The 18,612-nt window shown below is 42.4% G+C and overlaps 1 protein-coding gene across 1 annotated transcript in view; it reads left to right on the top strand.

Moving 5' to 3' along the window:
- Positions 1 to 18,612, top strand: part of CENPK (centromere protein K) — a 431,743-nt gene that overhangs the window by 159,229 nt on the left and 253,902 nt on the right. The window contains exons 7-8 of the mRNA XM_086960693.1: positions 8,695 to 8,777; positions 10,141 to 10,239. Of these exons, the coding sequence (XP_086816819.1) occupies positions 8,695 to 8,777; positions 10,141 to 10,239 (182 nt within the window). The remainder of the gene's footprint in view (positions 1 to 8,694; positions 8,778 to 10,140; positions 10,240 to 18,612) is intronic.

The following is an 18,612-nucleotide window of genomic DNA, read 5'->3' as shown; positions in this document are numbered from 1 at the left end:
TAACTTAAATGGTACTAGAATTTGTCACAAATAACAAGTAAATTCAGTCCTGTCATTCATTCCATTGGGCTTCAGACTGCTGAGGTAATAAATCCAATAGTTTTCTCTTTTTAAGAGATTTTTCTTGTTCATTGTCCCTTCTTTTTTAGGGACTATTTCCAATACACATGCCCTTACTTGGTTGATGTTGTGATGTTTTTCAACAAAGTGCGTGGCCACTGTTGATTTCGATGATTGTGTCCTTATGTTACTCTTGTGCTCATTGAGCCGAACTTTAAGCTTTCTTTCCGTGTGGCCTACGTACACGCTGCCACAAGGACATTTTAGTAAATACACTATGTTGGTTGTATCACAAGTGGCATTCACTCTTAGAGGTATTTTATGTCCTTTCATCGAGTGATTGATGCTTGCACCCTTCATAATGTTGTGGCAGTTTCCACAATTTAAACATGGTTCTGTTCCTTTAAAGGTCCGTTGACTAGATTTTTGTGTTGGTGTTGTTAACAGTTCTCCAATGTTTTTACCCCTGGTATGAGCAAAGAGTGGTTCCTCATCGAATATACCTTTGAAGTCTGTTTCTAGTTTGACAATCTGCCAGTTTTTGTGTATTATTCTTTTGAACTGAGCACTCACGTTAGAAAATTTGCTGACACAGGTTATTCGTGGTTTTTTCTCTGTTTGTTTGTACGTTAGTAATTCAGTTCTGGTTTTTTTAAGAGCTCTCTCTTTGGATTTTTTGATGATATCCTCCGGGTATCCCCGTGATAAGAATCTGTTGCCCATTATGTTTAGTTGCTCTTGACGGTCATCATCTTCCGAGACCAATCTCATAACCCTGAGGAATTGCGAGTAGGGAAGGTGAGTTTTGAGTGACTGTGGGTGATGACTCTTATATTGTAACAAATTGTTTCTATCTGTTGGTTTCCGATAGAGATTTGTTGTGAAAGTGTTGCCCTTTTTTGTAATTTCTACGTCCAGAAATTGTATTGTGGTTTCGTTGATGTTCCAAGTGAATTTTATTCTGTCATTCCTGTTGTCCAAAATTCCTAGTTGTTGTTCTAAAGATGCTTGCGTTCCCTTCCACACTAGGAAGATGTCGTCAATGAATCTCACGTAGGTGAGGAGATGAGTGGCCCATTCATGGTTGTTGTAGATTTGTTCTTCTTCAAAAGATCCCATGAACAAATTGGCATACGCCGGCGCGGCGCAATTGCCCATCGAAGTTCCATTCAGTTGGATAAACCAGCGGTTGTTGTAGGTGAAATAACTGTTCAACAAGGTAAACTGCATTAGTTCCATCAAAAAGATTTGTAGGTCTTCTGGGTAAGAGCTATTCAATAGAGCTTTCTCGATAGCCTCCAGGCCTTCTTTGTGTGGGATAGCAGTATACAGGGTTTTTACATCTACAGTTGCCACAATAGTGTTGTCTTCCAATTTCACCTGTTGTAGTCTTAACAGAAAATCTGTGGTATCCTTGATGTGAGATAAGTTTTTATTGACCAACGGTTGTAAATGTTTATCAATGAATTTTCCAACTGGTTCATGGATACTCATCTTTGTCGATACTATAGGCCTACATGGCGGGTTGTGCTGATCTTTATGTACCTTCGGTACCATGTACATAGACGGGCTTTTTGGATTTTCTTGAGTCAGATAGTTCTTGGTTTTTTCACTGATAGTTCCTCTTTCCGCGGCTTTTTTCAAAATTATTTGAAGAGTTCTTCTTATTTCTTCTGTGGGGTCTCTTTCTATTTCCATGTATGTGTTTATATCACTCAAATGTGTCATGACTGCTCTTTCATAGAAATTTGTGTTGAGTATCACCATAGCACCTCCCTTGTCTGCTTTTTGACAAACTATTTTTTCGTTTCTAGCCATACTCTCAATGGCTCCAAACTCTTTCTTAGTCATGTTTTGATATTTGCTTCTTTTGTTGGTGTTGATTTTACTGATTTCTTGCTTGCATAGGTTTTCGAATAGATCGATAGTTTTGTGTGAAACTGGTGGCATATATGAACTAGTAGTTTTTAATCCTTTTATTTCATCGTCTTTATTTGGGGGTTTGTCAGTTACGATGTTTTCAAAGAAATGTCGGAGTCTCATTTTCCGTGTTAGTTTAAAAAGGCTAACTTCAAGTTCCAACTGGTTGGTACGTGCGCTGGGTACAAATGATAAACCACGTTGTAAGGTGTTTATTTGGTGTTCACTCAGGTGTTGATCCGAGATGTTTATTACTAAATTGTCGGTGACCTTCAATGGTTTTTCTTTTTGTCCTTTTTTGAGGTCACTGTCCTCGTTTGTGGTGGGGCTTTTTCTTTTGTTTTTGTTGTGTCCCCTCCTGGGTCTTCTACTTCTTCGGGCCTGAGACTAAAAAAGGGTCCGCTGTTGAAGTTCCCTCTGTTGGCGTTGTTTTTTCTGGTGGTGTGGTTTTTTGTTGGCTTGGTGGTTTCTGCGTTCTTGATGTTGATCTGTCGCTATCCGAAGATGAAGTGTCGGTCTGTGATGTGTATTGCTTGTTTTGGCGCCTTTTCGTATACACTTCAGCCCACGTGTATACCTCTTGAAGCTTATAGTCACGGGTATCCCTTTTATACTTCCTGAGTTTACGTTCGTTCACTTCTTGAGTATGATGGGCTAATTAAGTATTTATGTCCTCTAAGATTTTCTTAAGTTCTTCTTCCGTGACTCCTTTCTTTAATTCTTCGGTTGTTGTTTCTATTTCTGTTTTAAGTTCCTCCAATATTTTCGCCAGTTCCTCTATGATCAATAGTATCAAATCTAAGCTGCACTTATTGAGTATTGCAAACCAGCGTTCTGTGAAAGGTTTAGAGTTTTTACAAAGTGATGGCTTCAGGGCTATTCGAAGGCCTCTCGGTATTCGGTGCGCTTTGTGATATTGAACCATGGTGCTCGCGTGGAGACGTTGATTGATCTCTTTTCTTGTGAGATACATGAGATGTTTTATTTGTTGTTCTTTGTTTCTTGTGAATGTATGTTCCGTTGTTTCAGTTTGAATTAGTGAATAAATTCTTTCACTGGCCTCTGCCGTGAATGCAAAAGTATCTGCCCTTTTGTCCGTTGATTTAGTTATATCTTCGTATTGCATTTTGTTTGTTGGCGTGCTACTTCCCAGTGGGGGGAATATGCAATTAGCTTCGTGTATCGGGTTGTGCACCGCCTAGATATTAACTCCAATTTCCACTGTGCACTAGGGTATCACTCCCCTCCTGGAGTGTATGTCAAATAACTTCTAGCTGCACACTTATTACCTCATAAGTGTATCACCCTAGGCACCAGTATTTGTTTGCTGGAATCTCCAGCGAAGTTTTACTTCAACAGTTCAATTAGTACGTTTTTTTAAAAAAGATTACTCCATGTACTTCTTAAGTTCAAATCCAAAGGTTGCTTTATTCACTTTGTGTTCATTTCAAAATTCAAGACAATCCGTGTTCCAATGCATTTCGGTGTTTAACCACACCTTCATCAGGGAACGTCTACAATTTAAATAAACAAAATACTTTCTCAGTGCATGTATCAAAACAAACAACATTTCTACGCGCAGTACTGTCTGGTTTTATCTATAGATTAAGTGAACTTCATTCTGTCAAATGTAACCATTATCCGTAAGTGTATCGAATACTCTCTAAATTTAATAACACTCGGGGTTTGCTACTAAGTTAAGCGCTTGTTGCATGTTACTGTGGGCGCTACCCCTACAACTCCGTAAATAACGGTTTAACTCTATGGAGGTAATCCCCGCCAATTCTCACCTCGTTCAAAAAGTGAAATCAGCTCATTCTGCTCCCGCGGAGTCGTCCTGCTCCGTTCGAAGTTCGAGTAATCTACTCTCACTACGCGCTGGTACGCGCATGCGCTGTATGTAGGTGAAACTTTTTTTTCTGTGTTCTAACTTTATTGTTCACTACACTGCTAGATCAATTACCGGATCGTGCGAGCCCATCAATATAACTTTATGCAGTTGTGCTGTGCCTATAACGCAACATTAGGTTCAGATAATGCAATATAACTTAAATGGTACTAGAATTTGTCTCAAATAACAAGTAAATTCAGTCCTGTCATTCATTCCATTGGGCTTCAGACTGCTGAGGTAATAAATCCAATAGTTTTCTCTTTTTAAGAGGTTTTTCTTGTTCATTGTCCCTTCTTTTTTAGGGACTATTTCCAATACACATGCCCTTAGTTGGTTGATGTTGTGATGTTTTTCAACAAAGTGCGTGGCCACTGTTGATTTCGATGATTGTGTCCTTATGTTACTCTTGTGCTCATTGAGCCGAACTTTAAGCTTTCTTTCCGTGTGGCCTACGTACACGCTGCCACAAGGACATTTTAGTAAATACACTATGTTGGTTATATCACAAGTGGCATTCACTCTTAGGGGTATTTTATGTCCTTTCATCGGGTGATTGATGCTTGCACCCTTCATAATGTTGTGGCAGTTTCCACAGTTTAAACATGGTTCTGTTCCTTTAAAGGTCCGTTGACTAGATTTTTGTGTTGGTGTTGTTAACAGTTCTCCAATGTTTTTACCCCTGGTATGAGCAAAGAGTGGTTCCTCATCGAATATACCTTTGAAGTCTGTTTCTAGTTTGACAATCTGCCAGTTTTTGTGTATTATTCTTTTGAACTGAGCACTCACGTTAGAAAATTTGCTGACACAGGTTATTCTTGGTTTTTTCTCTGTTTGTTTGTACGTTAGTAATTCAGTTCTGGTTTTTTTAAGAGCTCTCTCTTTGGATTTTTTGATGATATCCTCCGGGTATCCCCGTGATAAGAATCTGTTGCCCATTATGTTTAGTTGCTCTTGACGGTCATCATCTTCCGAGACCAATCTCATAACCCTGAGGAATTGCGAGTAGGGAAGGTGAGTTTTGAGTGACTGTGGGTGATGACTCTTATATTGTAACAAATTGTTTCTATCTGTTGGTTTCCGATAGAGATTTGTTGTGAAAGTGTTGCCCTTTTTGGTAATTTCTACGTCCAGAAATTGTATTGTGGTTTCGTTGATGTTCCAAGTGAATTTTATTCTGTCATTCCTGTTGTCCAAAATTCCCAGTTGTTCTAAAGATGCTTGCGTCCCCTTCCACACTAGGAAGATGTCGTCTATGAATCTCACGTAGAGATTGATAGACGTGAGATTCATAGACGACATCTTCCTAGTGTGGAAGGGGACGCAAGCATCTTTAGAACAACAACTAGGAATTTTGGACAACAGGAATGACAGAATAAAATTCACTTGGAACATCAACGAAATCACAATACAATTTCTGGACGTAGAAATTACCAAAAAGGGCAACACTTTCACAACAAATCTCTATCGGAAACCAACAGATAGAAACAATTTGTTACAATATAAGAGTCATAACCCACAGTCACTCAAAACTCACCTTCCCTGCTCGCAATTCCTCAGGGTTATGAGATTGGTCTCGGAAGATGATGGCCGTCAAGAGCAACTAAACATAATGGGCAACAGATTCTTATCACGGGGATACCCGGAGGATATCATCAAAAAATCCAAAGAGAGAGCTCTTAAAAAAACCAAAACTGAATTACTAACGTACAAACAAACAGAGAAAAAACCACGAATAACCTGTGTCAGCAAATTTTCTAACGTGAGTGCTCAGTTCAAAAGAATAATACACAAAAACTGGCAGATTGTCAAACTAGAAACAGACTTCAAAGGTATATTCGATGAGAAACCACTCTTTGCTCATACCAGGGGTAAAAACATTGGATAACTGTTAACAACACCAACACAAAAATCTAGTCAACGGACCTTTAAAGGAACAGAACCATGTTTAAATTGTGGAAACTGCCACAACATTATGAAGGGTGCAAGCATCAATCACCCGATGAAAGGACATAAAATACCCCTAAGAGTGAATGCCACTTGTGATACAACCAACATAGTGTATTTACTAAAATGTCCTTGTGGCAGCGTGTACGTAGGCCACACGGAAAGAAAGCTTAAAGTTTGGCTCAATGAGCACAAGAGTAACATAAGGACACAATCATCGAAATCAACAGTGGCCACGCACTTGGTTGAAAAACATCACAACATCAACCAAGTAAGGGCATGTGTATTGGAAATAGTCCCTAAAAAAGAAGGGACAATGAACAAGAAAAATCTCTTAAAAAGAGAAAACTATTGGATTTATTACCTCAGCAGTCTGAAGCCCAATGGAATGAATGACAGGACTGAATTTACTTGTTATTTGTGACAAATTCTAGTACCATTTAAGTTATATTGCATTATCTGAACCTAATGTTGCGTTATAGGCACAGCACAACTGCATAAAGTTATATTGATGGGCTCGCACGAGCCGGTAATTGATCTAGCAGTGTAGTGAACAATAAAGTTAGAACACAGAAAAAAAAGTTTCACCTACATACAGCGCATGCGCGTACCAGCGCGTAGTGAGAGTAGATTACTCGAACTTCGAACGGAGCAGGACGACTCCGCGGGAGCAGAATGAGCTGATTTCACTTTTTGAACGAGGTGAGAATTGGCGGGGATTACCTCCATAGAGTTAAACCGTTATTTACGGAGTTGTAGGGGTAGCGCCCACAGTAACATGCAACAAGCGCGTAACTTAGTAGCAAACCCCGAGTGTTATTAAATTTAGAGAGTATTCGATACACTTGCGGATAATGGTTACATTTGACAGAATGAAGTTCACTTAATCGATAGATAAAACCAGACAGTACTGCGCGTAGAAATGTTGTTTGTTTTGATACCAGCACTGAGAAAGTATTTTGTTTTTTTAAATTGTAGACGTTCCCTGATGAAGGTGTGGTTAAACACCGAAATGCATTGGAACACGGATTGTCTTGAATTTTGAAATGAACACAAAGTGAATAAAGCAACCTTTGGATTTGAACTTAAGAAGTACATGGAGTAATCTTTTTTTAAAAAACGTACTGATTGAACTGTTGAAGTAAAACTTCGCTGGAGATTCCAGCAAACAAATACTGGTGCCTAGGGTGATACACTTATGAGGTAATAAGTGTGCAGCTAGAAACTAGATAGGATAATACCTGTCCAACTTTTTGGGGGTTATTGAGGCCTCGGACATTCCAGGTCAACCACTAAATCCCTTTAGATTTAGCATCCGCCATTCCCAGTGGAGTACAATGTGACAAAATGGCATCTCATAGAGCGCATCGCAGTACGTGCCCATATCTGTCAATGTTGTGTGTCCCATGCAGTGTTAAAAACATATAAGTCCCCAACATCCCAACCCTCCCACCCCATCAATAGAACTGAGCTGAGAATCCCTCCCCAAATAATGAAACAACAGACATGCAATCGCATGTCGTGATACAGGACGTTTCTTCCCGCAGGGGTCCTAATGTAACAGTAAACTGTGGTGGGGTACTCCCTATCAGGGGTTCACCAGTAGCTGTTTGCCCCCTGTGTGGTAGTGCAATTATGGCCTCGAGAACATGGGGGGGGGGGGATCGAGGGGGACATTGATAAACATCACACCCACAGGTCTATGAAAACATTAAGAAAGTTCAGAGATAAACATAGGCTACACCTAAAACGTGTACACAATTCCAATAAGAACTAGCAGTTTCTCATCGCCTATATTTATAAAAAATTACATTGTACATTAGGATGTAGCTATTATAGCATAGTAACCAGAACCTCATAGAAGAGACAAAGCTACATTAGTGATAAGTCTCTGTGCATCAGCAACCGTATTTTACCCCTATGCGCCTTATATTAATAATCTCACATGCTCAGTCCTCAGCACCAGCATCAGCTCCAGCTGTACGAGTCGAGTCCTGCCGTTCAATCTGGCAAACATATTGTAGGGCTTGCTTGGGTGATGTGAAGATCCGTGCAAGGTATAACATAACATATGGAATCTGGAGTGTTTGCAGTTTCTTTTTTACAGAATGGAATTCACAACACGCCTGCTTTCATCCCCTGGTAGTCGGTAATCCCTTTTTCCCTGGCCAGGCGCAGGGCCTTATCCTGATAGTTCAAGAGTCGAGCTATGATGGGGCGCGGAGGAGCTCCTGGGACAGGTTTGGGCGCCAACAAGCGGTGGGCTTTGTCAACAATTAGTACCTATGAGAAATGTTCCAGTCCCAGCATATCTTTAAGCATGGTCTCGATGTATGACTCCATGGAGCCCATGTTGGTGGATTCCAAGATCCCTGTAATGCGCAGGTTGTTCCTGCGAGAACGGGCTTCAAGGTCCTCGTTCCGCGCTTGGATCACCGCCAGGAGCTTTTCCATGTTGGAGAATGAAGTACAGAAAAACAAAATGATTTGATTTTGTTTATCCTCAGTACAGCATGTGCAGAATTTGGCAACGACCTGCTGGAGGTGACATGTGCCCTCTGGGCCACGTTTCTCAGCATCGGATGTATGCATCAGACCTTGAGATAAAAGGAACTTGGAATTTTGTCAAAACATCATGTGCCTTTTAAAAATCTGTAAACATATTGTTACGCGACTTAGAATAAGATCCAAAGTTGCAGCCCAGTATAACTTCTCCATATGTAATTTTGTGGCACATTATGTGTGGTATCATCCTGCTATTATTGATTCATTTGATCAAGACTCATATCAGTGAAGCCACAATTTTTTTTAGAATTGCTGCCTTGGAGATTCCCTATATTGTAACTGATGCCACTTACAGCATTGTTTGTCTCTTGCAGCTGCAAAAAGTTAATCGGGAGCTTGAAATGGTCCTTTCTTCTGTTCGATCGAGGAATAAGAAGCTGAAAGAGGAGCTGAAAATGTAAGGCTTGAAGCAGCATTAGTCAGCCATAATGAAGCAATTGTTTTCATGTTTCGTCTACCTGATGAAGTATCACAGAGCCTTCTGATAATTAATGGCCTGATTTAGAGTATGTTCTCATAGAAATTCCTATCATTCATGGAGGAAGTGCTAAATCTGGAGGAAATTCCTGTGGTGGGATTTCCTCTCCCTACGGTACGTATGTTTGAGACACTAGTTCCAGTGGCTTCAGCTGCAACTGCAGGATTGCCTCTGGAAATCATAGGCTATTACATGAACACTTGACCCTAAATAAGGCTCCAGTCACTTCACAGTTTTGGGTACCACATCTGCGCTGTATAATATATCCACTAGGATCCAAGATGTGATGGGGAATTTCAGGAATGGGATTTCAAGTTTCTAACCTAAAGAAATTACTTTAAACCATGACGTCTCTTGTAAGGCACCAAATCAGACTCTCTGCCTAACTTGAATTTAAACTTCCAACTCTCCAGAAGCTTGTGCTGTGGATCCAAGGTCATAATTTACAGATGGCACCTCAGCTTATTAAGGCCTCAGTAAAGGTTTCATGATAATCCAGCTGGGAATACAACATTTGGGCCCGAGTCAGGATTGTGAGATGTGCAGTAAATCCAGCAACTGGAGCTTTTAGCAGGACACATTTTTCCTGTTTAAAGGTAGGCATAATTTGTCCGGGGCAAACTCCAAGGAATGATGGGAAAACCTGCAGCAATCGGTGCTCAATCCCAGACTCCAGTGATTGCTTCTCATTCTGAGTAAGAAAACCTGTAATGGGTGGTAATACTGCTGAACCTGGCTATTAGTGTTCCCTGGGGTATTGGTAATTATGAGTGTACTATAACTGCATTGATTTTCCTGTGCGCGGGCCTTATTGTTAGTCAGGCTCTAACCACATAAATAACACTGGAGCTAGCAACATTATCTTGCACTGCTTTGGCAGTGGAGCACCAGATCCAATTGACTTTCTTTTTCATGTCATGAAAACCCATGCCTCTCTGCTTGTGTTATAGTTTTGCCTTATTTCATTCTCTAAACTGACTTTAAGACGACTCCTTCTGTATCTGATGGTCTGTTCTTCCACTCTGTTCATACATCACTTTTTGTGCAGTTGTTATGCTCAGCAAATTGGGTTTTGAGATAATATCAGAAACCTGCTGTTTGAGGTCATTAATGCATCCTCATTCTGACCAGTGTTTAAGATTATCAGAGAATGCTCCTGTGAATAGTAAAGCAAGTTTGAGCGCTGCAAAAGAAAGCCATGATTTAAAGAATCTGTTAAACACATCTGTTCAACATATCTCACTTTTCGCCCTGTTTATTTCATTTTTTTTCATGTTGGAAGGGAACAACGTTGGTTAGAAGAGCAGCAGCAGCTAGTTCAAGCTCTTTCATCGAGGCAGGATGAGCTGAAAAACCAAGTGGTGCAGATTTCAGAGAAAAGGTATTTTTATGTTTGTCTTTCTTTCTTCTAACTTCATTTGCTCAGGCGGCTTGAGAGAATTAATGCAACAGATGTATTCGGATCATGGAATCCTATGGAGAGCCTTCTGTCTCTCTTGCTCTTCCTCTTCCTAGTCCTTCTCCTCCCATCTCTCTCACACATCCCTCAATTATAGACCCCTGTATGAGTAGGCTCAGTAATCCTCCTTCCCTTAAGTTAACAATACCACAAGTATCGGGTAGTCTAGGGCAGAGGGGCGGAATCACTCCTTGTTACAAGTTTTAGGAGAACGTTATGCGGATATCTACAGGAGGTGGGCCCCTCCAGTCTCGTATGTGGCAGAAATACAAAAATAATTTCAAACGGGTCCCTTTCGAGCCCTGTATCAATATCCTGTACAGGGAAAAACAGTGATTAATTTCTCAACATCGGTATCTAAAAAAATAAAAACAATTAAGGTAACCCATGACAGTGAGGTAGCTACTGTTTCCATTTCAAATGTTTTACTTAATTTACTTCCGTACGATTATGTACTTTTCCCAGGATGATGATGATGATGATGTATTAAAAAATTCTTTTTATATTGCTCTTATATCCTGTGCACTGTGAACTGGGTTGCCTCTTGGTGTCTGGTTGAGTTCAGGTTGTCGGTGGGTGGTTATATCGGGCCATGTTAAGATCTTTGGAGTGGAGATTGAAGGCAGTGCCTGTGTGTAAGAGTACCTGTCGGTGGGCCATACGGGTCTTCAGAATACATGCTTATGTAATGCTTGGCACACAGAGCAGCAGTGACATGTGGTAGTTTGTTGTCCCGAGCAAAAGAGTGTGAAGGAGGTACAAAGCTGTTTACATATTAACAGGGCAAAAGAAAATGCTGTGTTTAAAGGTGAGTGAATGCGTTGTGTCTCTAGTGGGGTGGTGAAGTGAAGGAGATGCAAGGAATTACATGCAAAAGGAATGAGCAAAAAGAGATTGCAGAAAAATGAAAGCAACCAGTGTGAAATGTGCAGTTGGAGGATATCAGAAAGATATTGGCAGAAAAAGGGTGTAAGTGTCTCGCAGAGAGGCTGCAGTGGAAAGTGATGTGGTAAGTGGTGTGCATTGCGACAATCCGAAGACCACTACCGCTTTCACAGACATCAGTAATGTTTAATTCATTCATTCCTATTTTCAAAATTGAAACATATGCAGTTCTAATTTTAGATTGCCCTTAAATTATATAGGCCACACCTTTTGAAAAGGATTCCCAATTATGCTTCATTAACCATGCCCTTTTAGATACTCCCCTACCTTTTTCATCCTATTTAAGCCCGAAGTATCTGTATTTCTTTTTAAGGTAAAGCAGCTTTATTAGGCAAAACATTACATAGCCAAAACAGTTACACAAATTAGATAAAACAGTAGTTTAAGAATCATAAGAAGCATAAAAATTGAAGCTGTTTAACAATTTAGAAATTGTGGAAGTGGAAGGAGGGAATAAATAACATGAAGTCAAAGTTAACAGTAGTTACAAAATTAGCAGAACAAGCACTGGCGTTGCCAATAGGTCTCGCAGTGAGAAAGTTGGAGCTATTGGTTTTGTAAATGACATTTTATATTTATGTTTTGTGATTTACAATGCCAATGCTTTTAACTTTAGCATATGTGACACTTTTAGTATTTGTAATGTCACATGTTTTGTATTGCCTTTACTTAGATGTATTGATATTACAATTAACATTGGCTTTTATTTTTTTTAAATAATTAATACTTAAATAAAAGTGATTGTAATTTTTAATGGCAATAGCTTAAACCTTTGTAAATAACTGTTGTGAAGATTATGTTCAGTGACTAAAATCCAAGAACAGAAGTGAAATATTAACATTTTTTGGTGACATTTGCAATAAAGCTTCAAATATTGAGAGAACATATTTGAACCAGTGATGCTGTGGTAGTGCTGAGTGATGCTGTGGTGGTGCTGAGTGATGCTGTGGTGCCCCTGAGTGATGCTGTGGTGGAGCGATAGATAGATAGAGGGCGATAGATAGATAGACAGAGTGAGGGCGATAGATAGATAGACAGTGAGGGAGATAGATAGAGTGAGGGCGATAGAGTGAGGGCGATAGATAGAGTGAGGGCAATAGATAGATAGATTGATAGAGAGTGAGGGCGATAGAGAGATAGAGTGAGGGCAATAGATAGATAGAGTGAGGGGAATAGATAGAGTGAGGGCGACAGGTGTGTGTGTTTGTGTGTGTGCGGTTGTGTGTGGTTGTGTGTGTAGTTGGTTAAGTGGTTGTATGTGTGAGTGGTTGTATGTGTGGGTGGTTGTATGTGTGAGTGGTTGTATGTGTGGGTGGTTGTATGTGTGAGTGGTTGTATGTGTGAGTGGTTGTATGTGTGAGTGGTTGTATGCGTGTATGGTGGTGGGGTTGTGTGTGGGGCTGTGTGTTTGGGGGTGTGTGTGGGTGTTTGGGGTTGTGTGTGGGGTTGTGTGTGTGGGGTTGCGTGTGTGTAGTTGTGTGTGTAGTTGTGTGTGGTTGTGTGTGTAGTTGTGTGTGTGGTGTGGTTGGGTGTGTGGTTGTGTGGAGGCTAGCCAAAATGACTATGTGAAAGTTTTAGTCAGACCCCCCAGGATATAGCGGCATGGATTAGCAAATTTAGCGGCACAAAAATTGAAATTTAGCGGCACAAATATGGGAATTTAGCGGCAATTTTGCGGCATTTTATTTGGCCATTTTGCCTACAACAAACACAGATATCTTCGTTTTTTCAGTTATTTAACAACCTGAAGCTATGTATATTGAATACATATGTGTATATAGACGACTCTACAGGTGTACTATGCCATTAAACGTGTGCATGTTGTTCACCACTACAGCTCAGTCTGTTGATAGGGGGAAAACATTTGGGGTAGCAACATAGGAAAAAATATTTGAATATGAAAATGTGGAATGTCGAGAGGGCATAAGAGAGTTGAAAACTTTCCATCAAGCTAACGCTGCCTATGCTTCTTGTTCACCAAATAGTATTAACACTCACTGTATTTACAGGCATGCAGGTGAGACAGGCATTTTATTCCACCCAGCATTTCCCCGGTGAGGCCTGTTTTGAAAGTCAGTGACACTCCTGGTGCCTCTGCCACTTACCTCAGCTCCCTGGTAAACACTGAGGCTTCAAGAGAGAGAGAAAGAGAAGGCTGGATGGGGAATGTTGAGAAAAAACCATCAAGGTGGGAGAAGAGAGAGAGGAACGAAAGAGAGAGAGGATGAATGGACTGAAATAGATTGCTTGAGGAGATGAAGGGAGCGAGGGGGGAGGTTGAGAGGAAACCCTCAGAGAGGGAGAAGAGAGGGAGGGAAGAAGGAGAAAGAGAAAAAATGAATGGCCGGAAATAGATTGCTTAAGGAGATTAAGGGAGCGGGCATAGTGGAGTAATTTTGCTAGGGCTTCTTATGGTTTCCCCAGTCGGCCCTACAGGCATAGGAAACAGATTTACTCATGCTCCATTATGTTTTTTCAAATGCACTTGACTTAACATGTCAGGCGCGGCCACAACGGGAGAAGCAGCCTGATGCTTGAGCTGAGGTCGTAGTGACTGGTCTAACATGGGAGTTGAAGCGGTCCATAATAAAAGTATGCACTTTTTATTCCAAAAGCAGAAAAAGGCCCCTCGGAAGTTGAATATGACTCAGGAATCACGCAACAATTGACAGAGAACCCAGCGCAAAACTAGCTGAGGCAAAAATAAACGTCTCTCTGTGTATCTTACGGTTTTGACACGGAAGCTGTACTGAAATAAGCGTTGAAAACCCATTTTATGTTTAGTCCTAAGCGTGCTGTTGAACCCCTGGCCAGGCAGGAGCAGACTGTGAAGTCATCTGGGAGCAGACCGGAAACGCCCCTGCCGATGAGTACCGGTGGGTGAGGGAGGGGTAATTTGCTGGGGTTCCTCTATGTGTTAAATTAACATACACACACGCAGCTGGTACAGTAACCACTTGGGGGCTGGAGGTAACTGTGCGTCACAGCCTTGGGATAGAAAAAAGGGGCAGATTCATAAAAGTCATGCAGCATGCGAGCCGGAGTGGTGTCAGAGCGGCCGGTGCAGGCAGGGCTTGGGGTGAGTGCGCAGCCTGCAATGGTGCAGCCGGGGCAGGGCGAGAGCAGCCGCACGGCGAGGGGGATCTAAGCGGCCCCAGGGGACCGGGTGTGCGGTGGTACTTTAATATCCAATAGGGGTTGTAGCTTGATAAAAATGCAATACTATATGCATGTTTAGTAGCATAGCAATGTTATGTTTATTAATGTAAAATCGCGTTTTTTTACAAAAGTGCAGATTTCGCGGGCACTTTTGTAAAAATCGCGGCATTTTTTCAAAAATCGCGAAATCCTGGAGGGTCTGTTTAGTGATGAAATGAAATGAAATGAAAGGGGTATTTCTAAAGCGCATGGCTGCCCGGGGCCGTCCCAGCGCTGGGATTGCAATAACAACTGAGGGGGGGAGCGGAGGTAGAGAGGGGGTGCAGGGTTATTGTGGGAAGAGGTGAGTTTTAAGTAGCTTGCGGAATTTCATATAGTTAAGTTCGACGCGCAGATGGGTTGGTAGGGCGTTCCATGATGTTGCAGCTGCAACCGAGAATCGACGCCCTCCAGTTCGGGCCTTCTTGATTCTGTGTACCGTGGCCAAGTTACCTTGGGAGGAGCGCAGGGACCTATTAGGTTTGTATGGGAAGAGCATGTTTTTGAGCAACGGGGGGCCTTGGTTTTGTAGAGCTTTGTGGGTTGTGCATAGGGCCTTGAATAAGACCCTTTCACGGATCAGCAGCCAGTGGAGTGCCCTCAAGGCAGGTTTGGCTGATGCTCTTCGGGGGGTGCCTGTCAGGAGCCTTGCAGCAGCATTTTGGGTTCTCTGAAGAATGTTCATGGTTGATTCAGGGGCTGACAGGAAGAGGGCATTGCCGTAGTCTAACCTAGATGAGATAAGACCTTGGATGAGTAGTTTTTGAGAATGTGCTGGGAGAAGAGGGAGAATCTTCCTGGCCGAACGAAGTAGGCCCACACAGGTACCCGCTGTTTTTTTGGCCTGAGTTTTAAAAGAAAGGTCCCGTTCCGCCAGAAACCCAGACTTTTGAGCTCCATCTTGGGTTGCGGAAGGGTACCCAGGCATGATGGCCACATAGCGCAAGGGAGGGGTGATGTTTGGCGTCCCAGTAGCATGAGCTCGGTTTTAGAGCCATTTAGTTTCAGCCTTGAGTCACACATCCACTTATGGACTCCTTCGAGACAGTCATGGAGGTTTTTAAGTTTGACACTTTCTAGCGAGAATGAAACAACCATTTGGGTGTTATCAGCGTATGTGACGGCTTTTATCCCAAAGGGCGTAACCACTTCCTCCAGGGGGGCCATGTATATATTAAATAGTGTAGGGCTCAATGAAGAGCCCTGAGGGACCCCACACTGGAGGGGGAAAAGGTCAGATCGCACATTACCTTCACAGACCTGAAAGGTTCTCTCCCTAAGGAAGGATGAGAGCCAGCGAAGTGCCGTGTTTCTCACTCCTATGTTGAGCAATCGCTGGATCAGGATCCTGTGATCTACCATGTCAAATGCAGCGCTTAGATCCAGGAGGATCAGTAGTACCGATCCTCCTGAATCCAAGATGCATCTGGCTTCCTCTACCACTTGTAGGAGAGCGGTCTCGGTCCCCTGACCATGGCGAAAGCCTGTTTGAGAAGGGCGAAGAAGGTTGTTGGCTTCGCGGATAGCCGATAGTTGCTGATTAACAGCCTTCTCTGTGATCTTGCTTATACCTGGCAGGAGGGAAATTGGGCGAAGGTTGGAGAGATCTAGAGGGTTAAGACCTGGCTTTTTCTGTAGGGCTTTAACTATTGCGTGTTTCCAGTTGGGGGGGACCCTCCTTGGCTGAGAGAGACATTGATAAGGTTGGTGGCCAGGTGTGAGATGGTAGGTCCAACTTGTTTGAGGATATGAATGGGGGCTGGATCGTTTGGGGACCCACTTTTCATGCCTGATAGGATGTTCAGAAACTCTTCATTGGTCAGTTGGTTAAAGCTGTCTAAGAACGGGCCGGTTATAGAAAGTGGAGAGGTGTCAGAGTGGTTGTTATCAGATTTAGGAGGGAGTGTTTGTAAGATGGTTGTTATTTTGTTCTGGAAGAAGGCTGCTATTTGATTGCATCTGGCAACTGAGGGTTCCTGAATGGGGGGGGGGGGATTGGGGATTTTAAGTAGGTCTTTAAATATTTTATAGGTCTCACGGGACGAGTTCGATGCAGATTTAATTTTTTCTTCAAAGAAGGAAGCCTGTGCTGATTTTCGGGCTAATTTATAGATTTTCATTGCTTTTTTGTATTCTTCTTTGATGAGTGGGTCCCAGTTTTTTCTCCATTTACGTTCTTGGACTTTGCAGATTTTTCTTAAATTCCTCAATTCTTGTGAATACCATGGGGATTTGAAAGTAGTGCATTTTTTCTTTAGATTTTTCTTATGGGCAACTAGATCCAAGGTGGAGGTGAGCCATGTGGTAACATTTTTGTCTGCTTTTTCAGGGTCTGGATCTGCGGAAGGGGCAGAGTGAGTTAATTTCTGGGTCCAGTTTTCGAATGAGAGTTTGGACCAGATTCTTTCCTGTTGTCTGGAGGTTGAAATTTGGAGGGTGTCAAAAGTGGTTTGCCAGGTGAAAGGGATAAGGGAGTGATCCGACCATGGGAAGGGGAGTGGGTGAGAGACTTCTATGTTATGGAGGTTGGTGAAAAGTGGGTCTAAAAGGTGTCCTTTGGCATGAGTTGCCTCAGAGTTTTTAAGTTGGAGGTCAAATGCCTTTAGTTCCGAAATAAGATCACCTGCGATTTTGTCTGTACTATCCTCGAAATGGAGATTTAAGTCTCCTAGCAAGAGAAAGTTGGAGGTCGATGTACAAGAGGAGATAGTGCCCTCTAGCAGTGAGCTAACGAAGTTTCCTAGGCTGGCGGGCGGACGGTATATGAGAATTCCCGAGAGGGATTTATTGGGGTTTATTTGAAGGGAGAAGTGGATGCTTTCGCAGTCCTCAATTCCTCCCTCATGTATCCTGCATGTGAGAGTGTTTCTATACACAATCGCTAGACCACCTCCTTTTCCCTTTGTTCTGTTTTGGTACAGTATAAGGTAACCCATGGGTAGCATGTTGACAATGTCAGCTTCGGAATGGGGCGTCAGCCACGTTTCTGTAAGGAAAAGAATATCTAGCTTCATATCCTGGATTAGCAATTTAATTTCTAAGGAGTGTTTAGATGCAGATCTGCAGTTCAGCAAAGCTAGACTGACAAGATTTGGCGTATGGCGGTTGGGTTTCCCTCTTGTTTCACCTGGAAGCAAAGGTGGAGGGACAGGGGGTAATGCAGCCTTACGGTATTGTAGAAGGTGGTCCCGAGAATATTCGAGTCGGTGATTACTAAAAATGGACATAGTGAGTGGCCCTGTGCCCGGCCTGGCCCGGACGGGCCCAGACGGGCTTGCCTCTGGCGCGCCTCCGGCGCGCCCGCTGCGCCCGCCCGCTGAGCGGACGAGAAGAGGACTTCATTTTATGGCGGTTGGGCCCAAATCGCCCAGCCACTAGAGCGCTGTCCAGGCCCCGTTCCAAGATGGCGGCCGTGGATTGAGCGCCTCGAGGTGTAATAGAAAGACAGACCGGGAGCCCTAAAAAACAGCTTCAAGTCGTGCAATTGTTCTGCACGAGGAAGCGGCTCACTACGGTTGTTTAGGGGTAAATTTATACAGCTTTAGGTTATTTTAGCAAAAAACACAATAAAGCGAAAAATGCAAATTTTTTAAAAAGCGCGAGTGCTATTTAAAATACAAAGCTTGTCAGTCGAGTAACAATTATTCTGCTACACGGGGTCTAACCTCCCGGCTTCCGCCTCAGGAGAAGTGCAATCACTAAGCTAGGTGGAGACAGTGGGGAGCTCTTTTATGGCGGTTGGGCCCAAATCGCCCAGCCACTAGAGCGCTGTCCAAGCCCCGTTCAAGATGGCGGCCGTGGATTGAGCGCCTCGAGGTGTAATAGAAAGACAGACCGGGAGCCCTAAAAAACAGCTTCAAGTCGTGCAATTGTTCTGCACGAGGAAGCGGCTCACTACGGTTGTTTAGGGGTAAATTTATACAGCTTTCGGTTATTTTAGCAAAAAACACAATAAAGCGAAAAATGCAAATTTTTTAAAAAGCGCGAGTGCTATTTAAAATACAAAGCTTGTCAGTCGAGTAACAATTGAAAAACGACTTTAATAAATGGCCCAAAAATAAGCTATACAAATGACATAATTAGTTGGCCACAAACCAGCAAACCTTCTGAAGTGAGAAACATCTAAAAAACTGCAAATTGTGTTCTGGCTTA

The sequence above is a fragment of the Lissotriton vulgaris genome, chromosome 3_1 (assembly GCF_964263255.1).
Source record: "Lissotriton vulgaris chromosome 3_1, aLisVul1.2, whole genome shotgun sequence".
NCBI classification, from domain to species: Eukaryota; Metazoa; Chordata; class Amphibia; order Caudata; family Salamandridae; genus Lissotriton; species Lissotriton vulgaris.
Note: the sequence above shows the minus strand (reverse complement) of the source record. Positions and strands in the feature narration are given on the sequence as shown.